General features: G+C 44.0%; 1 protein-coding gene across 2 annotated transcripts in view; it reads left to right on the forward strand.

The window, feature by feature from the left end:
* The first annotated feature begins 6,335 nt into the window (after positions 1–6,335).
* Positions 6,336–14,057, forward strand: part of UBE2H (ubiquitin conjugating enzyme E2 H) — a 98,878-nt gene continuing 91,156 nt past the window's right edge. For both annotated transcript variants that reach the window (XM_019646116.1, XM_019646117.1), the window contains exon 1: positions 6,336–6,832. In XM_019646116.1, the coding sequence (XP_019501661.1) occupies positions 6,780–6,832 (53 nt within the window). In that variant the 5' untranslated portion in view covers positions 6,336–6,779. The remainder of the gene's footprint in view (positions 6,833–14,057) is intronic.

Below are 14,057 nucleotides of genomic sequence, written 5' to 3' on the forward strand. Positions count from 1 at the left end.
TGCCATTTGCTGAGATGGGGAACGCTGGAGGGCAGGAACAGGCTTTTCCTTTTCACAGGAACATTAATTTGGTTTAGAATGGCCTGGAAGTCTTCATGGCATAAAGAAAGTAGAATTTAGGTTGGGCCTTCAAAATAATGAGTTCATCAGTGTCAATAAATTAAGCTTTTCAATTGAGTTAACAAATAGAGTGGCACAGCAGAGAGCAAGTGGCAAAGGCTTTGAAGTTGGGGACCCGGATTTGAATTCTGTGCTGACATTTACTGGCTATATGACCTTGGGCAAATGATGTAACTTCTTTGAACTTGAAGTTCTTCATCCATAAAGTAGGCAAAATAACATATATCCTGCCAGGTTGGTTGGTTGTAAGCAGCGTACCTTGGCCCAGGGCCTGGCACAGAGTAGGTGTTCAATATACAGGGTTTCCTGCCACTCCAAAGAGACCGTTAGGAAGAGCCAACTGTGAGTTTCCAAGGGACTGCTTTAAGTTGTTAATCTTTTGTAGCCTTTTTAGCTAGAGCCTTCCTTTTTTCCTTTTATTCATTCAATATTTGAGCTCTTACTGTGTACCACGTACTGGTTTAGGCATTGGCTGTATAGCAGTAAGTGGAACAGACAAAATTCCTATTTTCCTAGAGCTTACATTCTGGTGGAGAGAGAAGACAAAGAGATAGCTAAGTAGAATACAGCACATAATATGTAAGATGGTGGTCAGTCCTAGGGAGAAAAGCTAAACAGGGAAGGGAAGAGAAGGTGGTGGGGTGAAGCTGAAACTGCAGTTTGAGATCCGGTGCTCAGGGAAGGCTCTGTGAAGGTGACATTTCTGCAGACCTAAAGATGAGGGGGTAAGTGGTGCTTTTATCTAGTTGAAGAATGTGTCAGGCTGAGAGAATAGAAAATGCGAATGCCCTGGGGGCCGGAGCTTACTTGGTATATTTGAGGAACAGCGAGGCCAGTTTGTCTAGAAAGGAGGGAGGGAAGTGAGTAGGGGCAGCTGCTCTAGAGGCTGGGAAGCCTGTGACGGCTTTGGCTTTGACATAGAGTGACATGTGAAGACCTTGGAAGGCTTTGAACAGTGGGGAGACAAAATCTGATTTATGGTTTAAAAGGATCACTAGCTTCTATCTGAGTGAATTCAAGAAATTTGAAGAGAGGAGGCTGGTTGGGAGGTCATTGTAGTCATGATGATGACTTGGTAACGGTGAAGGGGAAACGATTCTAGATACATGTGATAGTAGAGCCAGCGGGATTCCCTGATAGAGCGCATGCAGAGTGTTAGGGAAAGGCAGTGGTCAAGGGCTGTAGTCCCAGGCCTCTTGCCTGAGCAGCTAGAAGGACATACTAGGTTGAAGCAAATGAAGTTGGTATATTTGGCTGTTCTTAACTTTTGAAATGGCAATTTCGTATATTTCAACTTCATAGTTGTCATTTACTGAGATGGGTAAAATTATGTGAGGAAGAGGTGGGGAGAGTATCAGGAGTTTATTTTGGGACATGAGGAGAGATCAAATAGGCAGCTGTATGTATGTGTCTGGAGTAGTGCAGCAGCAAGTTCCCCATCAGAAAGGGAGATTAGGGAGTCAGAGTATAGATGGCAGTTTAAGCCCTGAGACTTGGATGAGGTCACCTAGGAATTAAACATGGATAAAAAACAGAGGCTCAAGGACTGAGCCTGGGGCTTCCAGCATTTCCAGATCAGGGAAATGAGGAAGCCGCAAAAAAAACACAGGTGGCCTCGGCTGGCAAAACAAAGGCTCCAAACAGGGGAGTTGGCCCAGGTGAAGGCTCCTGCATATAGGTGTAAATAATTTCCAACCTTGCTCCCTCCTTGAGCCTTGGTATTAGAAAGCGTGTGTGTGTTTGTGTGCGAGTGTGTAGAGGGGATGTGGATGTGATAATATCTTATATATGACTAGCACTTTGGAGGTTGCAACATTTCTTCTGTTTGATCTAGGGCTTAGGCAAGTGTAGTGCAGGTGCTATTATCCTATCTTACAGATGAGTAAACTGAGGGACAAAGGTTAAGTTACTTGCCCAAATTGCAGGCATACCTCATTTTATTGCGCTGAGCTTTATTGTACTTCACAGTATGTTGCGTTTTTTTACAAATTAAAGGCAAGACCCTCCACCCGCAAAAAGGTTACAACTTGCTTTATTGCGGTGGTCTGGACCGAAACGTGCAATATCTCTGAGGCATGCCTGCACGTCAATAACAGGTAACAGATCTGGGACTAGAAAGTGTTGTCTGTCTGTAAGCTCTATGCTCTCACTGAATCATGCTGCCTTTCAGGGGTTGGTGTTTGCTCAAGGAGCCTGTTACCAAGCAAAGACACCTGTAGAAATGACAACGATGCACTAGATCAATGGTTCTCAACCTTTCACAGGGGTCGCCTAAGACCATCAGAAAACACATGTTTTCGATGGTCTTAGGAACCGAGACACCGCTCCTCTATCCGTCTCCAGGCCCACATGCAGATACGCCCACATACGAGTATACCCAGAGACGCCTGTGAAAGGGTCGTTCGACCCCCAAAGGGGTCGCAACCCACAGGTTGAGAACCGCTGCACTAGATGAAACCTTTCTATCCTTGCTACTGTGTGGCCTGCATTTTCCTGCGCTCCTACTGACTGCCTCTGTAGGGACAAATTGTAACAGGGTTACATGGAAATGACTTGAAATGAGTTTTAAGCTTTTATTTCCATAGCAGCAAGGAAAATGCTAATATTATTGCCCTTAGAGGGGCCTGGGCCCATGATCTCAGATGCCAAGAACGCCAGCACAAATGAACCTATTTCTTGCTAGAAATGGTCAAACGGAATCAGAAGGCCTCATTTGGAGGACTTTCACATTGGGTGGGGACAGTAATACAGGCACTTGGTTTTAATGCCACTGAGTTAAGAGGTACCTTCAGACACAGAGCAGCTCCTGGCTCTTCCACTCACTCCACCAAATGATAGGTTTCTTCTTACTCCCTCTTTGTGTCTTGCTCAAAGCATTACATTCTCTCCAAACTTATGTTCTTGCCTTGGAGAAGCTGCTCCTGAGATCGGAGGCTCCACTGGTCAAGCTTAGCCCTGTCCTGGGGTGAGATAAACAGGCCCGAATACATTTCCCAGATTGCAACACTGGTGAGTCAGGCAGTGTCGGACAGCTGTTCCCTCACAGCGTCCCTGGTTGTGCCTGATAAGGAAGAACATGGCTCATGCCAGCGTGCTGCCGTGTGTGTGCACATATAAACAGACACTCCCAGGCCCCACTGTTGTCTTAGAGTAAATTATTGACATTCTGAAAGGCTGAACATTGCGGGGGGAAAAAGGTGAGGGCAAACTTACTCTGCTCCGGAGGAGCTCCAGGTTTCTCATGCCAAAAATAAGTAAAGCCAGGGCTGTCATTTGACACCACTCCGGAGCCACCTTTTGAACCTACCTAGTCAAGGGCAGGTTCAGGAGTCCTCTGAAACTCTGGGAAGAGGAGGGGGAGGATTGCAATGCAGGGTCGGGGAGGAAGTCAGGAGAGAGGAGATGGGTTTATGAAGGAGCAAATGGCAGAATGCCCGGAGAGAAAAGGCATATCGTAGAAATGTGAACATGCCTTCACCACAAAGAGAAGGAACTGACGCTATGACATCTTAAAAAAAAAAAAGACCAAAAAAAGCGAATGCCCTTTTCCTTAAAGGATATACAGTGGATAAGGAGTGGGGCAAATGGGGGGTAGATATTAATAATACAATAGTACTGCCACCAATATCATATTATACCTTGTAATGAACACTTCACTTTACATCTATGAAAAGCAATTTATAGTTTACAAGGGGCTTTCCCATTCATCTTTTCCATTGACTCCATCAGCCTACTCAGGTTACGAGCCACATTTTACAGATGAGAAAATTGAGGCTCCGGGAGGATATATGCAATTAACTGAGGCATAATTAAGAGATGGGGAGCAGCAGGTTTGTCCTAAGTAACCCAGAGCTGAGATACTAGACACACTAAGAAGAATAATTCCTTTTCATTGACTGCTCAGAGAGCTGAAGCTCCCCTGCATTTCTAGATAGAACAGCCCTACCTTCTCCAGTGGTATCCAGAACAAGTTTCTCCAACTAAACGCTCCTCTGATTAGTTTTGCTTAGTACCTAGATCACAGTAGCATAACATCTGTGAAGATGAAAGAAAGCATCAGGGAAAATTTCTAGATCCACTTTATGCCCTGTTTTTCCAGTGTCCCATCCTTGACTAGTTCTAACTGTTCTGGAAACAACACCTGTGGGTCCTGTAAGCTTGCCATCTTGCTTTCAGGTGGGGAGGCAACATCTTTATTTGCTCAGGACATTATGGAAGCACAGGACCCAATTAGAGGGGTCAGGCAGGTGTTTAGAAAGTGCAGGTGCCGATTGGAATCGTCAAGCGGTGGTTCTCAAACTTTGGCCTGCATCAGAATCATCAGGGGAGCTTGTTAACGACATGGACGCCCCAGTCCCACCCAGACCTTCTGAATCAGAGTCCCCAGGGGTGGGGCCTGGACACCTGTTGACTAAACAAGCTCCCCGGGTGATTGGTGATTCGGAAGGACACCAAAGCTTGCAAAGCACTGTCTCAGCATGGAAGGGGGAGTCACTCAGGCAAAGGAAGAGTGGGGAGCCATACTAGGAGAGGAAGTAGCAGCAACAGACACCCAAAGAGCCTAAAGGAGGGGCACAGTCAGTAACAATTTTCTGTTCCATCCTTACCTTCCTTTAGCAAAGTGGTCAACTAAAGGGGGTTAGAAATCCCTTCATTCAGGTATGTCCTCCTTCTGACAGAATTGCTATGTGCAGGAGGAAAAAACAATGCACACCCTTTAGAAGCAGTTCAAGTAGCCTATCTTTTTCAGAAAGTAGAATAAAGGTTACCAGGGGCTGGGGTGAGTGAGGAATGAACGAGGAGCTACTGTTTAATGGGTACAGAGTTTCTGTTTGGGGATGATGAAAAAGTTCTGGAAATGGAGAGTAGTGATGGTTGCACAACATTGTGAATGTGTTTAATACCACTGAACTGTACACTTCAAAATGGCTAAAATGGCAAATTTTACGTTATGCACATTTAGCACACACACAAACAAGCCGGTCATTTTGAGGGATGGAATGATAGGAGCAAACACCGTTCAACTTTAGCTGATTGCTGTGTGGCGTGTGTGTGTGTGTGTGTGTGTGTGTGTGTGTGTGTGTGTGTGTGCGTGTGTGTGTGTGTATGGGACGTTACGTAAGGGGACTGACAAAGTACTAGTGGATGCATAGATAAGACTTTTGAAAATGGATGGCAGCGAAAATGTGATATAAATACGGAGATGCCTAAAGCACTCTTTCCTGCCCCTTTTGCCTGGTTGGCTCCTGGGATCCACATCACTTGTTTTGGAGCACTTTGTAGAGCAGTGTCTCTCAAACTTCACTGCTCATAAAAGTCACCTGGGGACCTTGTTAAACTGCAAATTCTAATTCAGTAGGTCTGCGGTGAAGCTCAAACCTGCGTTTCTAACAGGTTCCCAGGTGATGCTGACACTCTAGATCCACAGACCACATGGGAGGCCTGTGTAAATTTAGAGTCATTCTTAATTCACCATGATATCCTTATGTCCAGCAGAGTGATTAGTACACAGCAGGTGCTCAATAAATATTTACTGCATGAATGACAAAGTACGTAGAATTGGTATAGAAGTTTGGAGGGCAATCTTTGACCTCAACCACAGCATATGTAAGGTATTTCTGCTTCTATCAGTCATTCACTTTGTGAAATTACCTCATACTCTGTAGAGTAAAAATGCGAGTACTAAATTATGTTTGGCCTTGCTACCTTGCTGCCTCAACCCTAATCCTTGAAACAGTGGCCCTATCTATACACGTGGAGGATAATGAACCCTGGTCTGCAAGCTCTGAGGAAGCCTTGCTGTGGTCTAAAATCACTGCAAACAAATTCTCTCCATCTAAGGAGGTTAGAGTGTAGGGAACCTGCTGGTGAGGGAATTTGCAGATTTTGGTGCCTCGGTAATCGCCAGCTTGGCCTCCTCAAATCAAATAAATAGCCTTTTAAACAGTATGTGAGAAGGAGGAGGTTCATTACACGAAAACACATGAAAGTAATAATAGTGCCATTATTTACTATTATCGTTTATGATGATGATAACAACACTGGCAGTTGAGCGATTAAGTGTGTGGGGGAACTCGGGAAGGAGACAGAAGGCTGTGAAGGCAGGAGAAAAAAAGGAACTACATCTCCCAGAGTCCCCGAGGCAAGTCCGCGTCGCGGCGCCCCACCCCTTTGGCCCGCTGGGCCCGCCCTACCGATGACGTCACAGAGGTGACGTCACGGCGCCCAGAGCGAGGCTGGGGTAGAGAGGCCGACTGAGCTGGAGTCGTCCGCTGGTCGTGGAGGCTGCTAGCGAGCCGGCGAGAGGGTGATCGGGCCAGCAGACGAGCGAGCTAGAGCAGGCAGGAGGGAGCGTCGCGCGGCGCAGAGTAGCGCCGGGGCCGGGCCGCCGCGGAACCCACAGCCGGAGAGGGACAGCCGGAGCCGGGCGCCGCGGGGTCCCCACCCCCACTCGGCCGGACAGCGCCGGGTGTTCCCCGTGCGGGGGGCGGCGGCTGACTGGACCGGACAGGACCCAGAGGGTGTTGCCACCTCTGCCGAGGAGCCAGCGCGGCCGTGGGCTCCTCAGAGCCGGGGCCCGGGGCCCGTGACAGACCAGCGGAGGAAGGGAGAAAAGGCAGCCGCGGCGGCGCAGGCGACGGGGAGGCAGCGGCGACACCATGTCATCCCCCAGTCCGGGCAAGAGGCGGATGGACACAGACGTGGTCAAGCTGTATCCTTCGTGGAGGGGGGATTCGGGCTGTATGTGGGGGCCCGTGTGGGGATGCCCCAGGCACCCCCCTGAAACCCAAGCGGGGGCCCTGGGGCACTACAGGCCACTGTCCGAGGCTCCCTCCTTCCCGTTCCCTCCCTCCAGTACCTACGGCGGCTCCTTGGCACCTCCCAAGAACCGAGAGCCTTTTCAGCTCTCCCTTTATCCGCAGCACCCCGAAATGTGCGTTTTTCCTCGCTCTTCCTGCACCCCCAGTGCCCATGACTTTTCCTCCACGACGTTTGGACTCCCTAGACAGCCTTCTTTTTCTTTTTTTCTCTCAGTACTAGCCGCCTCTCTTCACCTACGAGCCCACCTTTCAGGGTCTCTCTTTTCCTGTTTGCTGTCTCGTGACTTAGGGACTCGAGATAGAAATTCCCGAGAGCGAAGCCTTTTCTCCCTGTCTTGAGATGCCTCCCTTCCCTCCATTCACAGTGCTTGAACTGGGGTAACTCAAGTGACCTCCTTTATTCCTAATTCCTTTCTATATTAGGAAGAGAGTAGTCTGCTCAGTGCCCCCACTTGTGAGTGATAAAGAGCTCTGCATATTTTAAATCCGAGACCCCTGTTAAGCTTTCTGGTCCCTGGAAGAACCTCACTGTTTTTCTTTCCACTGACAAAGCCTATCCCACCCATAGTTATATGTGGCAAGGACCTCCAGGCCCTCCAAGCAAGCCACCCTCCATATTATGGATATGACAGCTGGGGGAGGGAGAGAAAGGGTTGCCTTAACAAAATCGCCCCTGTGCCAGCCACTTAAGCAAACACCCTTTATGAGGATAAGGTTCTTGGGGGGGAATAATTGCCTTGATCTTGCCAAATGACACCCTTTATGTTCCTCCCTCCCTCCCCCAACTTTATGTACTCTGGAGGTAGCATTAGGAAAGCTGTAACTGATAAGAGTCCTTCAGGCAGTGGTTTTGGTTGGAGGCCAGACTGATTATTTCGTGACCAGCTAAGAGAGAAATTCGCGAAGGTTCCCGTGACAAATCGAGAAATTTTTTAAGGAGTAATTGAGAGGGTGGGGGACAGAGAGGAAATGAGCCCAAGTGTTCTAATCACTGGGGAGAGGGGGGGAAACGGGTAGGGAGTGGTAGTGTGTGAAAAGCAGTTAAAAAGTCCTGTCTCCTGCGGCTCCCTCCCTCACCCCCATCCCCCCACCATTTCCCCCTGTTGCAGGGTTTTGTTTATATAACTCAAGTTGTTTGGCTAGATTCTTCAGGTGAATTCCTTCTTTCTTCCTTTTATTTGTTTCTGTTTTGATTGGACGTTTTACCTCTGTGTAGGGATCGATGATTGTTGTTAAATGCTCAGTTATGGAATTTGCTGAAGTTTTAAACAAGTAGTTTTTGCATTTGGTTTGGAAGTGGGGGATGGGAGGGAAGTTGACTGGGCAAGAGATTTTCCTTTTTATAATCTTTTCAGGAATAAGAATGTGTTTTTCTCCTCACTCAGGAAAACTTGGCTGGAAATTAGGAACAGTAGATGAAACTTCTAAGTTTAGGGTTTGAAGTTTAGAATTTTGGGGAGGTAGCAGTGGAGATTAGAGAGAGCAGCAAGTAATAAAGTATATATTATGTACCAAACATGTCCAGGCACAAGTGAAATGGACTCTTTATGAACTATTTGTGGCTCTGATTGAGTTGTGTAAACGTGTGAATGATACCAGTAGTGTTGGCTTTTCATAAGGTTGCAGGAAAACTTGTTAACTATGGCTGTGTGTACATTTTACACAAAGCAGTTTCGGGTTTTATTTTGGTTTAGAAACTAGGAAATGACATGGTGGCAGAATCCGAGTTATTTTTATCTTGAATTGAGAGTTACTGTCACACCTAATGCAGATTTTCTACCTAATGTTTAATTGGGATGGGGGTGGGCGAGAGCATGCCAGCTGTTTTTGATCAATGTCAGATTCTCCAATTATATACATACATATTTTTAGACGATTGAGGATGAAGGGTGAGGCCTAACTTGACCTGATGCCTTTTCCATACAGTGCCTTTTGTTCATTTAGTAGTTGTGGCATCTAGAATGATTACCGCATTTAGGAGTCGGGTGTGGGGGGTGGAGAGAGGGAGAGAAAAACAGACAAAGAACAGCGGGGTGTCTTTTTTTCTTCCCCTAAGTGGCTTATTTCATAGCTTATTTTTAGTAGAAGATGAAGAAAGGCAAAGATGCTTTGGCCTCCTGTTCTTTCCCCCACCTTCCTCCTTTCTGACAAAAGAAAGCAGAGGCGCTTTAAAATCATAGATCTCTGAGATAGGAGGACAGCAGTCTCACGATTTAAAAGGCAGAGGTTATCTTTGCTTCGTGTTTGTTATTTTTCTGGGCTAACGTAATTTGGAAGTTAACATTTTCGTATTTCCTTTTGTGTGTGCCTGTGTGTTGTGGGGGTGAGAGATTTCTGTGGCCTCCTTTCTCTGTTGAATTCACAATTGGTAGGCCCACATGGAGCCAAAAATTTTTAAGCAAGGTATATTTAGCAAAAAGTGTAAGGAAAAATTCCCCAACCCACTACTAAAATGAGTACAATTGTGTGAGAAGGGCTGGGGGTTGAAAATGAAAGATGGTGGAGAGGAAGTAGCAAAGGTCTGAAGGAATGTACTCGCTTTTTGCCCCTCACTGCCCCTTGATGATTTCTTTGGTGTGGAGGCCGATAGCTAGTTTCATTGCAATCTCCTGTTTCAGCCCATTTTTGGATGTCTCCTGAGCGTAATTATGCCACCACAATTTACAGCCTGGCAGGGAACCTATATAGCAGGAAAGTAGCGGTGTGGGGGTAGGGAGAGAAGAGGATGAGTAACCACTGCCTTCCACCACCTCGATAGGTTCTCCGGTTGTTGTTTGGAGTAGGTGATATTTCTTTTGTGGCAGGTTGGTAGGAGGAGAGCTGGCTCCCAAGTTATGCAGGGAGTGAGTGTTTTGCACCAATGCACTTAATCTGCTGGGCGATTATGTTCTGAAACTCTGACTCATTCATTGTTTCTCTTCTGAGCCTTTAGCTGAGGGTTGTGCAAACCTCTCCAGGAGCCCAGAAACTGATGTACATGACTTTTGGGCCCTGTAGGAATGTGTCCCAAACAGGAAACTTGCAGTTAGCCCAAATCCCGTGGAATGGTGGTGAATAGTGTGGCCATTTGTCTGCAGTCAGGTAGATTGGTGATACTGTGCTGTTTCCAGCCTGGCAGCCTTTGAGGTTTCCATCTCAAACTGGGCTTATTATTTAGATTGCCTGAGAACTGGGACTCTGCTGACCTTAAAGCGTGATTTGCCCTAAAGGAATATCGGTTTAAGTTCTCCCTGGTGGAGGAACAAACAGGTCAGATTACACGGGTTTCCTTGTTGGTGGGGGTTACTGGTCTCGCCCTGTTGCACAGCCTGGTGATCCTTTTATCTGTGAACCAGTGGCCCCTGCTGAAGGCTGGAGCTGCTTGTTTTGGAAAAGCGTATGCAGGCAAAAGGCCTCAGGCACAGCTCCTCACAACTCATTGGCTGCTCTGTTACTACCCGGAAAAGGAGGAGGGGTGGAGCTACCGAACAGCTGATGGAGTGTGTGGCCAGAGCGTGTTTATATACAAAAGAAGTCGGGGCTGGGGAGGCTTTGTGAGTGGTGTTATAGGATCAAGTGTGTTTTCAAGGGGTAAAAGGAGGAGAGGAAAACCTGACCAGTTGGAGTGCAGGAAATGTTAAAGGTTAAATCATAAAAGTGGACCTCTAGTAATGGGAACTTCACATAGCCTATATTTGTTACTGGCCTGAGGTTTTGAAACTTATTTTTATCATGCTAAGAGTTTTCAAAGTTTCACTTTTTCAGAGGCAGTGCAATAACTTAAAACAGGATATGTTGCTACTTTAAGTGTACTTAACTGACTCATGCAGGGATTCAAAATTATGGCAGAAATGTAAGCTTCCCCTACAAAAGCTTTAAGAGTGTTAGAAATGGGCAGTGCCTTATACCTTTTCATTAACAGCATTAGTGAATCTTATAGAATCCTGGGTATCTGCCTAAGGGTTTCAGAAGCTTTCAATAACAGTTCATCCCCTCAGATGTTTGATTTTGTGCCAGGCTTGGTGTTAGGTGCTGGGGGTTTTGTAGTGAAAAATTGACTATGGGTAGCCATGATGCTTATATAACTAGTTTTAAAAAAAATCAAACCATGGGCTGTTTATAGCAGGTCAGCAGTGTATCACCTTATTTTTTGAATAACTTTTTAATTATTTTTGGATAATAACTTTATCATTGTATTTTCGGAATTGACTTTTCAAGGAATAGGAAGGTTAAAATGTGAATTTTATGTAATGGGATGTACGGGAATCTGTGTTCCTGTTATTTAAAAGATGTTTAAAAAAATGGAAATAAGAAACATTAAAATGTGTAGCCATTTGTCTTTGACACCAACTTTGGTATTTTGCTGTTAATCAGTAGTCATTCTATCCCTAAGTTATTAATCTTTGTTACTTTTTGATTTGTGCTCAAAGTGTAGACAATTATGTAATGTTTTAACCAGCTCCCATGTCAGTTGGAAACCTTTATTTTGCTTTTTATTTCCTGTGGCCTCTGTTTTAGGGAGCTGATGAGGTGGAAGGTGAAACAGTTTAATGGCCTTCAAGCTAAAAGTTACAGCTTTGGCAACTCCCAGTGTTCTGAATTTATCTTCTCTGCCTGGATTTTGGTGACAAATATAACATACTAGTGCTTATTTTGGTTAAGCAGGAACCTACATGAGTAAGCATTCACAGCTTCAGGACACCTGATTCCTGCAGTGCAGTTCTAGTAAACTACACGCAAGCCTAAAAATTCAGCTTAGCACAATTTCCCTGGCACCTTGACCTGCATTTATATATAGTGTATATAATTTATCATCTTGTTCAGTCTTAACAGATTTAATGGTTCCAAGAATCATTGGATTTTTAGGCATGCAATTCAAACCTGCAAAAGTACTTTATAGTGCAGTAGCTTTTCAACTGTAGACCCACAGTGTACATTTTAGTAAAATACTTTAATGAGAAAACATAGTTGGATTATACGAATACTAAGATAATTGAGGAAATAAAGGTTACAGAAAGGGGAAGAAAACAGTCACCCATAATCCTATCCTTTAAACAGTGGTTCTCAAATTTTGTTGTCATCTTAGTTATCTGGAGGGTTTGCTAAAACAGGTTGCTGGGTCCCTCCTCTGGAGTTGTCCCATTCAGTAGGTCTAGAAACGATGGGGCCTGAGAACTTGCATTTCTAACAAGTTCCCAGATGACGATGAATATGATGCTTTGGTCCAGGGACCACAATTTAATAACCTTTGTCCTGGAATGCTAACATTATGTTTTTGTTTTATTTTATCAGTCCTTTTTTCCTCCCAGGATGTATTATTTTCAACCTGTTGATTATAGTCTATGTGCCTTGTTTTTGCTTGGTATTTTTGCAACTATCTTTCACAATTAAAAATATCAGACATAATGAATATCTGATGTGATATGCCATTCTATGCCCTGCCATCGGTTTAATTCTTTGCCATTTTTCTGTGATAAGATTGAAATTAACCTCTTAGGCATAAGGTTTTTCCTGTATTTTTGGATTATTTCTATTTTCCGAAAATAGGATTCTAGATCTAAGATAGTAAACGTTTGAATTAAAATATTTAATTAAAATACTTGGGGCCTGCAACTCATTGGGCTTTCATTTTGTTCTGCTGTGTTTTTCTTGGTGTCATTTCAGCACTGAAGCCAGTCAGCCTGGCATAGTGATAAAAGATGAGTTCTGATCTCTTTGTTTACAAACTTTATGCTTTTTGTGATAATGGTGATCCTCAAATTAGGGATACTTTTGTGCTCCTTAAAGTGCCTACTGTGAGTGGGTGGGTTAACTATATTACATTCATGAGCAGATAGATTGATTTCTGGCAAAAGCTGTAGAATTAGTTTTGGTATCTTGAATTTTTTTCCTTTTTTTATTGAGGTATAATTGGTACAAATAACTGTGCATATTTAAATTGGGTAAGTTTTGCTTGTAAGTATTACCGGTGAAACCTATCACCACAATCAAGATAGTGAACATATGCATCTTCTGTAAAAGCTTCTAGTGTCCTTAGGTAGTCTTTCTCCCCCGCCCTCCCCCCCCTCGCCCCAACCAGTGATCTGATTTCTGTCACTATAATTATTTTGTATTTTCTAGAATTTTATATAAATGGTATCATAGAGTATGTACTCTTTTTGTGTGGATTCTTTCACTATATTTTGAGATTCACCCATGTTGTTACTATGTAGTTATTCCTTTTTACTGCTGAGTAAGTATTCCGTTGTATGATTGTACTACAGGTTGTTTATGCATTCACCTCTTTATCTCTATGGACATTTCGGTTGTTTCCACTTTGGGGCTATTACAAATAAAGCTGTATGGACATAGGCTTCTTTCGGGTAAGTATAGAGGAGTAGAATAGCTGACTCATTTGGTAGGTATATATTTAACTTTTTAAAAGATAACTTGAATTTCATTTTTACTGATGGATAGTCTGTTTCATACACAGATTGTGACATGAAACTTGTTTTAATTGTGTATTTTGAAGGAATCCCATTAAATGGCATGATCCTAAAGCACTGATTTCTAACCTACCTAAGTTAGTTTTGTAGCTAGGTCTTCCCTCTCCCCCATTCAAGATTAGTGAATTGAATTTTCATTGTGATATATTTTTGTTTTGTGGTCCTTTAGAGTGGTACTTGACAATTATGGTTACGAATAACTTACGTTTTTGCATTTGCTAGTAAGACTATATACTTTTTTGAAAAGATGAGCACACTTTTTGTTGCTGGTACCCTTTTCTTGCTTTTTGTAAAGTACTGATACAAGTTTTTTGTTTTTTTTTTAACCTTAGTTTTACTTAGCGTTTCCGGTTATCTTTACAGCAGTTTACAAATACATAGGACTTTGTTAAGGTCTGAATAGTATCTTCAGTTTTCATGTGGATTAAACTCAGAGAAAAGGAAGCAATAGCAACTCAGTGGCAGAACAGGAAACAGATTCTCAGAGTTAGGGTATCCCTTAATATGTTTTCCTGGAATCTTTTTTAAAGGTAGTTTTTAACAAAATGGTGGTGGTGAGGGGTTTGTTTTGTTACTTTTAGGCATCCTATTTGAGTTACTTGATAGGCTAATTAATAGGCATGCCATAATAAAAAAAATACACGTTGCTTTG

This window comes from Hipposideros armiger, unplaced genomic scaffold, assembly GCF_001890085.2.
Source record: "Hipposideros armiger isolate ML-2016 unplaced genomic scaffold, ASM189008v1 scaffold_97, whole genome shotgun sequence".
NCBI lineage: Eukaryota > Metazoa > Chordata > Mammalia > Chiroptera > Hipposideridae > Hipposideros > Hipposideros armiger.